This window comes from Notamacropus eugenii, chromosome 2, assembly GCF_028372415.1.
Source record: "Notamacropus eugenii isolate mMacEug1 chromosome 2, mMacEug1.pri_v2, whole genome shotgun sequence".
Classification (NCBI taxonomy): Eukaryota; Metazoa; Chordata; class Mammalia; order Diprotodontia; family Macropodidae; genus Notamacropus; species Notamacropus eugenii.
Genome location: NC_092873.1, coordinates 536,082,955 through 536,097,758, shown reverse-complemented (window position 1 = coordinate 536,097,758; position 14,804 = coordinate 536,082,955). Strand labels below are relative to the sequence as shown.

At 42.7% G+C, this 14,804-nt stretch overlaps 1 protein-coding gene across 3 annotated transcripts in view; it reads left to right on the top strand.

Moving 5' to 3' along the window:
• The first annotated feature begins 303 nt into the window (after positions 1–303).
• The window catches only part of ERICH3 (glutamate rich 3), a 135,210-nt gene continuing 120,709 nt past the window's right edge, over positions 304–14,804 (top strand). The window contains exons 1-2 of one of the 3 annotated variants that reach the window (XM_072649854.1): positions 304–610; positions 884–919. In XM_072649854.1, the coding sequence (XP_072505955.1) occupies positions 897–919 (23 nt within the window). In that variant the 5' untranslated portion in view covers positions 304–610; positions 884–896. Of the gene's footprint in view, positions 611–687; positions 920–11,136; positions 11,866–14,804 lie in introns of those variants that run through there. The other 2 variants (XM_072649857.1, XM_072649856.1) reach the window with 2 other exon arrangements.

Genomic DNA, 14,804 nt, shown 5'->3' with positions numbered 1-14,804 from the left:
GATTCCTCCTCGTGCTCTCCCCCACAAAGATCCTCAATCCCAGCAGGCCCTGAGTGGGGCAGGAGGCGAGCAAGCTGGCTCGCTCCTCTGGGGCTCCCGAAATGAGCCCTCCTGGGCAGGGATGGCTCCCCTTCCTCGGCACCTGCCTCCGTCAGGGAGATCCTCCGCCCGCCCCCCTCTCTGCTCGGGCTCATTGCAGCCCCCGCCCTGCTCTTGGACCCCGCGCTGCACCCCCTTGGCCGCGTCCAGAGAAGCAGCCCAGCGCGGTGGACGGAGTCCGGGGGTGTGTTTGTGTTTGCTTGCAGCTGCCTGGGGAACGCTCGCTCCCAGGAGCGCAGGGCAGGGGCGCTTCCCTCCCTCCCCTGGGCTGGCCCCAAGAGCGGGGCTCCCCTTCCTGCTTGCCCTCCCTTGCCCCTCGGGGTCCCATCTCTCAGCGCCTCCCGGGGGCCCCTGGATTTCGCAGCCGCTCCCAGGCTCTGTCACATGAGCACCCACCCTTCGGCTCTCGGCCCCCTCCTTTCCTTTCCTCCTCCCTTAGCAACGGGAAGGCTGTGGCTACCAGGGGCCCGGCCCGGGGCCAGGAGGCTGCGGGCTGAGCGCAGGGCGCAGGGTGCGGGGCGCGGGGCGCGGGGTGCGGGGCGCGGGGCGCGGGGCGCAGGGTGCGGGGCGCGGGGCGCGGGGCGCAGGGCGCTGGGTGCGGGTCGCAGGGTGCGGGGCGCAGATAGGGAGTGGCCCCCGGCCAGCAGCCGCTGAGGGGACCTGCGCTGATACAGGTGGGGCTGGCCAGCGGGTCACGGCCACGATCACGGCCACGGCTCCCCAGCGCCCCAAGCCGCCGCCTGGCGCACCACCTAATTGCTTTATATTCTCTGCTGTCCACAAGGCATCCGGCAAAAATGAGCCGTCCACACCCCACTGGGTAAGTGACACCTGGAGCCTGCAAACACTGGCGGCTGCTTCAGCCCAGGGTCCCCTCCTCCTCCTTCCTCCAAGGGAGGGAGGAAGAAAGGAGGGAGGGAGAGAAAGAAGGAGGAGGAGAGGGAGGAGGGGGAGAGAGTATAGATAAGGAGGAGAGGAGGAGGATGGGGTGGGGAGGCTTGTAGATGGGAATTCTGGGCTGCTGCTGTTTGGATGGCTGAAATCCTCCCAGAGACATTCATTTCTCCCCGCCCCCCCCTTCCCTGAACTAACTAGCCCCTTTGAAATGTTAACCTGAAGAATTAAAAAAGAAAAATGACAGTGGGGAGTACATAAATTAAGCTGAGACAGTAGTTGGGGTCCGAAGACCCCGAGGTTTGGAGCCTTATATGTTTAAATGCAAAGTTACAGGTCACCCAAATACGCGTTAACTTGGAGAATTGACACTGAAAAATAAATTCTTACTCTTGTGTCTTGCATAGGAATGAGGCATCGGCTGATCTGACATGTTTTTTAAAAGATGTCTTTGTGAGTGAAATGCTTTATTGCAGGATTTCAACCCCTTGACTCTCATAGGATTTCAGGGACCTTTGGGTAGGTTGGGGAGCAAGGTGAGGGAGCTCCCTTGAGCCCTCAGGGACTGAACAGGGTCAGGCCTTTTTGGGGAAGAAGGCCATGATCATCCATTCCCATTTACATTTATTAAGATCTGCCTCCAGAAGATGAGCTTGACAAATACGTCAAATATTTCAAGAAAATTAGCGCAATCATTAGTGAACGCTACTTAAAAAAAAATGGCATCCATCCCTTCTGGTGGGTGGCAGGAGAAGATCCAATTTCCTTTTGAATTAAACAATGTAATGCATATTAGATGAGTTTTTATTATGATACATCTAGGGAGCCAAGAGCTATCCTAGTTGATCTTGCAAATAATTTTAAGATGCTTTTCTTTTTAATTGAATTTATTGTGCGTTATTGAGAGCCGCAAATTAGTAGAGGACAACACATCTAAAGTCATTTGAAGTTTGTGATGTCTGAAATGCAGCATTAATGGCTACACTTGGAATTTATAGTCTAACTTGCGGATTTCACATTTTAATGAATTCTCTGGGCAGATGAAATAAGCTTGAATGACTCAGAAACTGCAGGCAAAGGAGGGTGCCATGTTGGAAAACAGCTCCAAATCTTTCTGGGAAATGATCCAGGGATCATAATGATCACTGATATATCTGCAGCATCTTTAGGTTTTGCAGGGTGCCCCAATGACCATGATCAACCAATCAACAAGCATTAATTAAGCACCTACTGTAGGCCAGACTTGTATAATTTCACTTGAATCTCATTTGTTAGGTAGGTACTGATCTCCCAGTTTTATAGATGAAGACAATGAGCCTTTGGGTTTAAGCCCCTTGCCTTGTAGTCACATCCCAAGTAGGTGCTAGAGGTGGAATTCCAACTTGGGTCTTGCATTCCAGACTTGATGTTGTGTTCAGTATTGTTTTTCTCAGATACCAATCCGCCTCCCTCATAGTTCCACTTGTTTTTTATGTGATCTTATATTTTGGACCTCTCCAGATCTAGTGCAGAAATTCTCTCCCTGTGAATGATAGCCATTCTTCTGTAACTTACAGTCCTAGACAGTTGTTTGGGGGCACTAAGAAGTTCAATGATTTGACCCCAGTGTGGCTGGTACATGTCAAAGGCCATAGGTCTCCATGACCTTGAGGCCAGAGCTTTATTGGCTCTCATCCTTAGGTTGTAGGATCATAGATTGGAGCTAGAAGAGATCTAGAGTTTATGGGGTTCAACCCCTTTGTTTTACAGATGAAGCAACAGGCCCTGATAGCTCTTGAGTCCAGGTTCTCAGACTTCAGTTCTGGCCCTTGTCCTTTATCATCTCCTCTCTTTATTTTGCATTTAAACCATTGGCATTTTGTAGAGCTGTCTTAAGTGCGTCCCTGTTTTGTAGTTTGCTGCAGGATGTTTTGGATGGAGGAGGAGTTCTATATCCTCCAGCTGGTGTCTGGGCGATGCCTCCCTTCAGGAAAATGAATATGTCATGCTTGTCTTCCTGTATTTTTCAATATTTTGGCTAAGTTAGGAGTCTGATTAGACCATTTAATCATCAATTTTTAAGTAGAGAAAAGTCTGTAACTGCTTGTTAAATTGTAGATAATTGAGACTTCAGTTACTCGAGTCAAATTTTTCTGAAGCTTATGGACAGCTCTTCACTATGTCTGCAAGGGGAGGGAAGCTGGGGCTCTGAAGAGAATTTTAAAATGAAATCTAGTACAACACACCCTCCAAGAGCTCCTCTCCCACTGTCATCTCACACTCAAGGAGTCTCAGATGATGTTACTCTTTAGGTCTAGGTTTATAAAACTGGAACTTGTGAGCCCCCATCAGTGTGTTACCTACGGTAGCCAGCTAACACACTTAGCTCAAAGCAAAGGTATGCACTGTAATGATATAGTAAGAATAGAAGCTAAAAACATTACTCCCATAAACTTGATATAGCCTCACCACCCAATCCTATATTGTTAGTAGCAAGAATGGGCATAGATATAAAGGATAGCCTTAGGCAGACATTTTGGAAACACATGTAGTCAAAACAGTTCAGCAGTCTTGCACTCTATGTGTAGGATCTATATGGGCTCCCTGGGCTTGTTCCTATCTGCAGCTGGACCTTAAATGAACAGAATCCACTTTCTCTAAACTCAAAAATACTCCTCCTGACTTACTAGAGTGTGTTCTTTGCTCTTCACTGGGCCACTGCCAAACCAATTGCCCCCTAATTCTATCAAGTGTTTTCTAAGAACTTCACACTTCATTAAGGTATACAGAAGTGTGTTGATACTTCTTTACAATTCCTTTAGGACCATAACACCTTGTAATCTTTGTTAATAGTTCTTTATAGTATGTAGTTTCACCAACCATGCTGGAAGTTTATGTGGAATTAGTGATGACTGGTCCCTAACCTTCTCTCCATCTTCCAACACCACATTAAAAGAGAGATCTCTCACTACTCTTCATGATACCAGTAAGAATAGGCCTGTTTATAGTCGCTGATGTCTCTTTGATCTTTCATCACTCTTCCTCCCTCCCCCTCCTTCTCTCCCTCCCTCTCTCCCTCTCTTTCTTCCTTCCATCCTTCCTCTTCTCTCTCTCTCTCTCTGTCTCTTTCTCTCTCATCCATGATCTCTTCCATTTGCAGGGGGAATCATTTCTTCAAGATATCTTCAGAATATTTTTCAATTGCTTTCATACTAATGCTTCCCCTTCATGGATTTTTCTTGTGTGTACTTGGTCAGGTACATCTGCCCATTCTGTCTTCCTCTTAAGCACCATTTCTACTTCCTCAAGGCGCCATCCATACACTGATATGTTTATGAATTCAGTTTTGGTGTTTTCATCACCAGAGATGAGGCACATTATTATTCTGTTTCCTTTCTTTCTTTGACCCATGAAACAAAGACTTTTAATGTTAACGCAAGAGTTGTTGCTACATTATGGCACCAGGAATGTGCAGGCTTTGCCTAGAATATGTGCCGGCCCAGAGGGCCTTCTAATTTACCTATACTTTACTCTTACCTATAAACTTAATCCGGCTAATGTGGACATAAGAACTAGAAATCCCCGGTGAGTTTTGTTCAGCCACTGGCCTTGTTGCAGAGAATACGGGTAGTGGGCTATGGTCGTTGTCTGTCCATTGTGTTTACTTATCCGAAGTGTTTTGGGGACATAGAACTTTCTGCTTCTCTTTTGGGCCCACTTTCAAAGAAAAGAAAAACAGCAAAATGAAATTTACCACCACCACCATCACGTGCTGGCAATTGTACTTGAGGGCCAGATTTTCTAAACTACTAATATTTTCCTCAGAGTAAAAGGAGTGAAGTTTTGCATATGCCGCCATTTAGAAATAATAAAAATTTCAGTAGCAAATAAAGGATTTCTTTAAAGCTGAGAAAGCTTTTCCATCATTAGTAAAGCAGTTAGCTGTTATGACTTTATTTTCAAGAAGAACATGGTAATGAAGTACAATTGTACAATAAAGCAGACATTTTAATTCCTCAAAACTCCACCAATCAATGAAGGGTGCACTGATGGACTCTTTATCCTATTGTTTTTGGATTCTATTACTTACCTAATTACAGCATGAACAATTTACATACAAATTGTAAATGGCCAATGCTGACTTGGTTCAGCTGTATTTTGGAGTAAATAAAAATGGTCATAAAGACCACTCAAGGAGAGTGGCCTTTGACTTTTTGTTTAAAGCTGAGATTCAAGCTTTAGAGCTGAAAGGGACATCAGACATCATCTAGTCCGAATGCTCTGGTTTTATTGAGGAAGAAGCAAAGACAGTGTAGCAGCAGGGACCCCGGCATGCACAGCAGGGCCTGCTGTACAGGTTCTCAGATCTGCTTTTCTAAAAGGAAAGTAACTTTTGAGGGGTCAGCAATCTACTTTAATCAAGCACATATATCATTCACTTAGTTCAGGGAAAAAGTCAGCACCCTGAACTTCAGAGAAAATACAAACAGGGAAACAAAGATCAACAGACAGTGCTTCCAACCGTCTAACTGTATGCAATACATACATCAAAGATCAACAGACAGATCTAATTATCTGACCACACGCAAATCGTTACCACAAAGAGAAGCACCAACATCTGGGTTTTCAAAGGGGGGAATGGGAGGGTCTCCTTAACCACTACCCATGGTCTCATCTGACCAAACAATTCTAATGAGTAAGCCCCAAAGTAAAACCTCAACTCAGAGTATTTATACACTTTTCAGAGCTGGAGGGCATTGGGACCTTCATGACTCAATGCCTCATTAATTAACAAAAGGTATTGAGGTCTATTAATGGGTAGCAAGATCTTTAACTCCTCCCCCCACCCATCATTAACCTTGCATTAACATGACACGTAGAGACAGATTAAAGGACTTGCCTCTTGAAGGCACACAAGCAGAAAGCAGCAGATCTAGGAACTTGAAATGACCAGGACTGAAATGGTCATCATTTTTGGACATTTCCCTGTACCCTCCTAGTGCCAACAGCTAAGACAAGTCAGCTTCTACAGAAGCTCTGTCTGATGGGGTGTGCAACATTCTGCATCCATACACTTCAACCTTTCCCTTGAGAGAAGAGAGTGGTGTTTGCTCATCTGTTCTCTGAGTCTGGCCATTTTAATGAATCTGAGTTGGGGGGGGGGGTCACCTTTTAACATTGTCCATGTTTCCATTATTTTAATCTGGTATCCTTCTGGTTTTAATAGCCCTTCAATTTCGTGACCTTCCATTGATAGCATCCAATGGAATCTTTGGTGGTCTCATCCTTAAGGAGGTTTCTGTAGAGTAGAATGTCCAAGCAGATAGATCCTTTGGTTAGCTTAAGTCACTTGGCCCTATCTTGTTTTTTGTGCATGAAGTGCCTTGATCTTAGACCTCTCAACCATGCATGACAATAGGTAAGACATGTTTTTAGCTTTTGATTTTTGGACATTCTTCCAGTGCCCCATGCCCATGTTCCCCACCCCTGGAACCCAAACACCAAACCACCTATTGAAAAAGCTACAGGTAACTGACTGGCTAAGTAATAGTATGTTTTCTGTAAATACTGTCAGTTAGCCTTGGCCCCTAGAAAATCGTTGCAAGGGATGTGGGAAGAATGGGTAAGTTTTTAGGAGACCAAAAAAAGAAAAAAAAAACAGAGGCAGATATAAACTTGATGACATTGTCTTTGGGTTCAGGAGAGTTTTCAGGGGACTTGTTTTTTACTTAGATCATGTCAATTAAAATATGAAGTTTCTTCAGAATGTCTCTACTGACCCTGAAAGGTGGGATAGAAGTGATTATCAAGGTCTTGGCTCTATCTGAAAATAAAGAACTGAACTGAAAAAGAAGGGAGAGAGGTTGGGGATGACCCCCATGCTCAGTCCCCACCAAGCTGGCTGTAAAATAGGAGGAAGAAGAGGAGGTGGCAGGCAGCCAGGGAAGCCAAGGCCTAACCAGGGCTTCTTAACCAAGCTCTGGGAACATGTTTGAAAAAATGTAAAACTGTGTTTCTTTACCATTGGTTTCCTTTGCCCTTGTCCTTATTTTATTTTGTGGATTTACCAAGATGATTCTGTAAAGTGGAACTTGGCCTTGCCAGAATAGTAAAGGGGCCTAGTACAAAAGAAGGCAGGTAAAAAACCCCTGGCACAAACAAATGCCCAAAGTATTTTCGATAGGCAAAAGGACCTGAACACCAGGGCAAATTTGACTCTGGAGGCTTTGCTAGGATGTGGAGGAAAGAAAGAAAAAAGCTAAGTCCAAATCTGGCCCAGCAGGGGCTGCCCAGACCTTGTCTCCTCTGATCCTTAGGACCCTCTGTGAGGCAGCTGTGCATTAGCCCCCTTTGAAATATGAAGAGAGGTTGGATCTGAACCCACAGCTTCCTGATTCTAGGATTTCCTACACTAAGTCACCCTGTGTCCTGCTTACATGGTTGGCTTCAATCCTCCCAAGTGGAGGCAGCTAGACTTAACTTTATTTTGTATTTTAGTGATTATGAAAAAGGAGGGGAAGAAGAGTGGCATGTTTTCTACGCATTTCTAATGCTAAGGGAGGCTTAAAACTATCTGTGCATCAATGTCTGAAATTTTTGGGGTTTCTTTTTGACAATCGAACGTTGTACAAACCCTTTTCTGCTGAAAACTTCGGTCAATGTGTAGACACAATTGAAATCTGCTTTCTGTTGCATAGCAAGGGGGGGGGGGTGATGCTGTAAGATGGCCAAGAAGGGGGGGCTTCCTGAGGCTGCTCCCACTTTTCTCTCTCTTTTTAAAGCACTCTACTGGAGGAGAACAGTAATGAGAGGATGAGGGCACAGTTGATGAACTATATACACATGTTTTTTGCAAGATATCCAGAAAAAGTTCTTGGAATGGCAACTGAACAGCTGAGTTGACCTTCAGCTTTCATCTCCTGGATTCATCTCAGCAGGGGCCATTTAACTTTTTCATGAAGACAGGAAAAGTCAATCACTGAGCTGAGGATTGTCAACAGAGTTTATATTGTTCCCTTAGCCTTAAAACTACAGCGTGTTCTTATTAACTTGGCAGGACCCCAGGCTGTGGCCTGGGAAGAGTGAGCCAAATACTCATATTCCATGATGGCAGGTGTTGTGTCCTTCTCTCCATAGAGAGAGGCCCCACTAATAGAAAGTGAGATGGGAGTAGGTCACTGTACTGGACCTCTGCCTCCTCTAGTCTTTGGAGTGTGTCATGAGAATGGCCAGGGAGCCTAGAAGCCTTGCTTGCCTTGGTTTGAAATGTTCTGGATTCCATTTGGAATGCTATCCATTTTACATCTCTGCCACCTCCTGGATGTACAGCCTCCTGGGTAAACCTTAAACTCTTTAGTCTGTTTCCCCATCTGTGGTCCAAGGGGATTGGGCCTCGTGATCTCTGAGCTATATCATGGTTTTTCTCTCTGGACTTTTGAGTCCATCCCTGAATCCAGCTGTTGTCTCGTTGGGCTGCCATTCAGTCCTATTTGTCCTTCCCCCTCCTCTAACATTAGAGGGTTCTGTACAATTGCTCTCGGGGACCCGAATCAGACCAGGACGTACCTTGCTTGATGTTCTGGTTGCAGTACAAGTCACATGGGGGAGTATCTGCTGGAGTTCTCAGGTGTGCCCTACAGCTCAGCTGTTTCCCTGCCATCTTGTAGCTTGACTTTATTGCTTTAATGCTTCCAGAAGCATGTCTGGCATTATCATAGCTCTTAGTGCATACAACTATTATGTTTGTGTTATTTTGGGGTGAGATGAGTCTTCTTTTTGTTCAATTTTATTTCACCTAATGATTGATTTGCAGAACAGTTTCTGATCTCTATTGGGGGGAGAGATTTTTATCCCTCATGTTTCCCTACCCTGATCAAATCACAGATCCAGTGAAAAACACAAACATCTTGGAGAAAATCCTTCCTTTGATTTTGTTTGTTGTGGTTTTGGTCAGTTACATCTATAATGTTTCATTACCTGAATCCCATTTTCCTTTGACAACTTTACGACTTTTCATGTTCTGAAAACAAAATCAACCCAATACTAGTAACTTTTCAAGGAGGTTTCAGTTCTAAAATACAAAATGGGTAAAACAGCTTGGAATAATACTGTTTTCCATGAAAATACTACTGTGAAAATTTTTCACAATTTAATTTAAAAAAATTTCCAACTATGGAAAAAAGCACTTAAAGTCTTGATCCCTAAGGGTCTCAGAGGGCTTTATTTGCCACTAAAGAGGAAGATAATGGGCAGTAATCAGAAAATGCAGTGTCCCCTTTAGCTTTGGAAATGCTGGTGCAAACCCAGAAGCTGCTGTTCAGTGGCTCTGTTCCTTTGAATAAAAAGGCTCCTGATTTGGTTCTTTGAAGTTTAGTTACCTTCTTACTCTGCAAGGGTGATATGATGACACATCCCTGGTCCTTTTCTCTCTCAGAAGGTCAAGTCTATTTTTTTGAAAGAGATTCAATCCTCTACAGCACTTTGTCAGACATTTGTTTCAAAATCCTGAAAATTGCTGGCTGAGAAGGGACTCTCTCCTTGGAAAACTAATTGTAAGCAAGTGAGGCAATTTATTTTGGGGGCCCAGACATCACCCAGATGGGGATATTCCCAGTGTGGTTATCCCTAAACTACAGAGAAATGGCATCTCCTCCCTTCACATTTTGAACAAAAGCCATTGGTGGCAATTCCCTGCTTACTATAATCCTGCTGTCTCCTTCCTTAGCCTCTTCTACTTCTAGTGAGTGCCAGCAGTGAAGGAATGGGAAATACGTCCTATCTTGGCTCTATCTGTCATTTTGATTGCTTGTTACTCATGATCTTGCCCTTTGCCAACACAAAACACACTTGAAATTCTCATTGGATTATCTGGGTTTCTATCTACTCAAAAACTCTGAGTTCAGTTTGGCTTTTGTCTAAATCCACAGCTGATGCTATGAATTCCTGCCTCTCGAACATCTACCTTGTATTGTTTGCATGGTTCCATAAGTAATGGCCAAATGTGACTTGACAGTGTGAAGAAAAAAAGAAAAGAAAAATTAAAAGGCTGAATTTAGTTTTCTGCTCCATTCCAAATGAAGTATCATGTTAAGCGGGAGACAAAATAGAAATCATGTGAATACATGCAGAATGTCTACAGAGATGTTTGAAAGATACAAAGTAGTCACGGCAAGAAGAAAATGCTCAGAGGCAATAGTGAAAGAAGACAATTTTGAGTGCTTTTAAAAATACTGTTTGATTCGTGATCAAATGACTTTCTCGTCATTTCAAATTGGGGAAGGTTAAAAAAAGGAAAATTTATAATCTAGTGAGACCTGGTGTTATGACTTTATTAGTAAGAATAAGCACTGGTAAAGAACTGCAAATTTCTTTTTGTAGACAAGGGTACAGCGGCACCAGACTGGGATGGCCTTGCTTGGAAGAGCTTCTTGCTAAAAAACTCCCTCTTCCAATGCAAAAGAGCAGCTTATCTCCATTTGGCATTTGAGCATTGCCCAGGACCACTAAGAGACTAAGGGGTTTATCGGGGTCACCCAGCCAGCAGGTGTCAGAAACAAGACCTGAACCCAGGTCTTCCCAACTCTAAGTCAGGCTCTCTCTATGCACTAGGTAACACTGCCTAAGAATTTATATTAGGAAAAAATACTTAATTGGTTTGCAATTTTGTCATTTATGCAAAGGACAAAAATCCTCTGTAACTTAATAGGTAGTCTTAAGGACTCACTGTGGCTGAAAGATTCATCTATTGGTGACCAATGTAGTGAAAGGGTCTCTTCCCATTCAGCTCTGCTGGTCTTTAGATAAGAGACATGCAAGGGGATGGCTTGGTCCATCCTAGAATCCCCTTGACCTTGGTAGAACCTCCACAGATGACATTAGCACACATGGCAAACCTTTGAACATCCTTGATCTCAAAAGGTAGGGGGAAAGATTAGAGCTAAAGAAAGATACATCCAAGTGCTCTAGGTACTAGAAGTGGCACTTTCTAGTTATGAAATGGCATTGTAAAAAGGTAAAGATTCCAAGCAGAACTGAGTCATAATATTTTATGGTAGTCATTAATTTGGCCATCTCTTTCCTTCTCTGGGCTATAACCAGTCATATTTCTTATTTGTGAGTTTTATGTGGCATTCTTATTAAGAACTTTCCTGTACCTTACTGTCCACTGCAAGATCTTTGCAACAGCATTATTCCTATTCAGAAAAAGCATAGCTCTTTCTTTTTAAAAAAAATTATCATTTTACTGATGTATCTTGTTTTTATATAACAGTAAGATAAGGTAGCTAGGTGGTGTAGTGGATCGAATGCTGTACTTAGAATCAGGAAGACCTGAGTTCAAATCTTGCCTTAGACACTTGCTAACTGTGTGATCCTTGGCCATTCACTTAACCATCACCTGTCTCAGTTTCCTCATCTGTAAAATGGGTATAATAAGAACATGTATGGCACCAGATTGTTATGATGATCAAATGAGATTAAAAATGTGTTTTATATGCCTTAAAGTACCTTATAAATGTTAGCTGTTGTCATTATTTCTGGACACCCTGCTCTCTTCCTTCCCCCCCGACTCTGCATTGAGCCTTCCCTTGTAACAAAGACAACATTAAGTCAAAACAACCAATAAACACCGTGATCTTGCCTTTCTGCTTTATTTTGAACTCTGATTCCCGGGTGAGCAGAGGGAAGCATTTTTCATTGTCTCTTCTCAAGAGCCGATTGGTCATTGCAGTTACCAAGAGTGAGTTCATTTCTTTCTTAGTGTTCTTTTCACTTACACCATTCTAGTCACTGCACATACTGTATCTCTCCCAACCCCAGTTTTATGCCTCCTGGCACAGAGTAGCAGTGACCCAGAGTTCTCAAAAGCTTCCTGACGGAGGGCAAGCTCTACTGGTAAGTTCTGCCTTATTGCAAGATTTCTAGTATGGTCCTAGAAACAGATGCCATGTCTGCTTTTTGAAGACTAGTCTAACTATGTCTGAAACTCAGATGCTCATCACCAAAGCTTTGGGACTAATTAGTCCCAAATTCAGTGTAGTGGTCCTCAGTCCCATGTCCCACAGATGGTCCTCATCCCACTGTGATGATGGCAAAGTCATGGCAAGTGGGGCAAAGAATCACATGATTGTTAGACCATGAACAGTCCTTAATCATTACCTTTGCTGTTGCAGCCCCAATGTGATATATCCTTATCCAGTGGCCCATGAGGGGACCTACTCTTGGAGGACTGAATGGTATCACTCTGGATGTTCTTGACTTCAGCAAAATCAATCTAGCCCTTAAGCAACCGATGAGTATTTATTAAGTGCTTACTATGTGCTAACACTGAGCTAGGAAATACAAGTACAAGAAGGAAACAGTCTTTACTCACATGGGGAGACAAGAGCATGTAGAATAAATAGCCTAAATATCCATTTAAGAAGTGCACGGACACATCTAAACTAAAGGGAGTGAAATAAAAGGTAGTTGGGAGGGAGGAACCTAGGAGTTGTGGAGAAAGAGAAAAAAGAGAAACAAATTATGGAAGGGATTGCAGCAAAATGGAATGTTGGCTTACGGGTTTCCCTTAGAGAAGCCGATGAAGGAATCGACAGAGCTGACTTCATCACGTATCCAACGGCAGAAAGAAATACAATTTATGAGCTATTTGATCCTGTGTTGCAGCATTCATGTTCATTATTTGTAAGGGCATCACAGAAATGATGGTAGCCTGTGGCAGCATCTGGTCCAAAGAGTGAAGATATAAATTCTAAGAACTTGCTAAGGTAGTAGGTGAGTGTGGCAAAGAAACCAGAAAAGTTAGAAACTCTGGTTGAAGAGTAAGGATGAGAAGATCCCAACATTTGTAGACTGCTCTGAAGCTTCATGCTAATATATTATAAATGGTTTCATTAGAAAAAAAGGTACCAGACATGACAAACACCAAATAATATCTTTGACAATGAAATTGATTTTATTTTAACAGATGGGAAAGAACTCATTAGTGGTGTGGGAGGCGTTCCTAAGTCAATGGTGAATATATAATTAGATTACTGATTTGTTAACAGAAAGATAAATATTAATAGCATTATATTAGGCTAGAAAGAACACAAATGGGAAAAAAGATGTGTTGTACAATGAAAACAACTCCAATTTCACCTATTTAAATAAATTTTGGGGGCCAACTTTGGGACGTAAAATGGACAGTTTAATAATGAAATTTAATTAATACAATTTGTCATAAAGGGAGGTCAAAACCACTAAAAATCACCCTAGGCAGTAAGCACTTGACTTTTTTGCAAAGTGAAGAGATTTGGTAAGCAAAAACAATGCTAGCTGACAATATAAACATTTGTAAAACTTATAGAGAAGTACATTGGAAAGTTATGCCCAATTTTTATTTTATATTTATAATATAATATTACTTATATTTATTACATCATAAACATTGAACAGAAGTGGAAGGATAAAAACAGTTTAAAGAAAGCTTGGTGAGAGATAGAGCTGAAGTGATACTGAAGGTATTTAGGGATGTGCTGGAAGGGGAGAAACACACAGACAAAAGATGGCAAAGATCTACCAAGATTTTTCACTATTAAGGACTGTAGGCCACCATGTTTGGACCGTGACTTTAGAACCTCAGATGTGCTTATAGAGGGGAGGCTATAGAGATGGACATAAAGATGGGTAAAGAAGTCAGACTTGGCCCATGGTACCCAGAAAGGGATGTGCTAGAAAGGACAACTTTTTGGGGGTGCTGAGAAATAAATTTTCAGGGCATTGAAGGAGAATTTATCAAAGGTATGAAAAAAATACTGACCAAAAGAATGTCAATAACTCTGACAACTTTTCTCCTCTTGAGGATTTCCATGAGAACAATCCATGCATCCATCCATACCACAAGGTCAGGCTTGACAGAGGCATTAGAAGGGAAGAGCAGACTTGTAGAAATGAATACATTTTGCCAGTGTGTGACTGAATGAAACCTTTAGAGAGTATCAATCTCATTATGCCTGTTTGTTGAATATAACAAAAACACTCAGTTTAATAGAGCAAAGGCTACTGTTTTAAAGGTTCTTTTCCCACCAAACATCTGTACACATGTTAAAATGATCTAAGATTCCTTGAAGACTGTAGCAGCAGAGATGAACTTGGTCAATGGTCTGTTCAGCTGCTGGAGTGCAGGTCTGATCGTGTCACCCCCAGTGGTTTTCTGCTACCTCCAAGATCAAATATCAAATTCTCTCCTTGGCATTAAAAGCCCTTTGTCACCTGGTCCCTTGCTATCTTCCCAGTCATCTCACACCTTACTCCCCATCGTTTAATTACTCTTCTCGTATGATTCTAAATTATTTTCCAGAATGATCAAGAAAAATTGAATTGCTCCACCAGTTTAGTCCTGCTTCTGTATTCCTGTAGCCCCATTCACTCTACTTCTGTTTTTTATCTTTGGCAACTGCATGGACGTGAGTTGAGTCTTTGCAGTCGTTTCAATTTGAATTTGATTTTTTTATTAGTGATTTGGACCATTTTTGTGTGGTTGTTATTCATTTATGATGCATGTAGAGCAACCCTTCTGCGCTCACTTCCCTAGCACTTGTGGTTTGCAGTCTGAGAGGGACAATTCCTGTTCTATGGGGTATTCCTGAGGGGCCATATTACCTCTCACAAGCCTGCACTGATGTGATTCCATGCTAACAATTCACCTGCTAGTTTTACTTAGATTTGTTTAGGCAAGGCATTTAGTGAGATAGTATAACTAACACAGTCAATGGAAAACATTTCTTTGGGGAGAACTCTGAAAAATATGCCCAGCATACATGGGGAGAGTGGGCACATACTTAAAGGAAAAT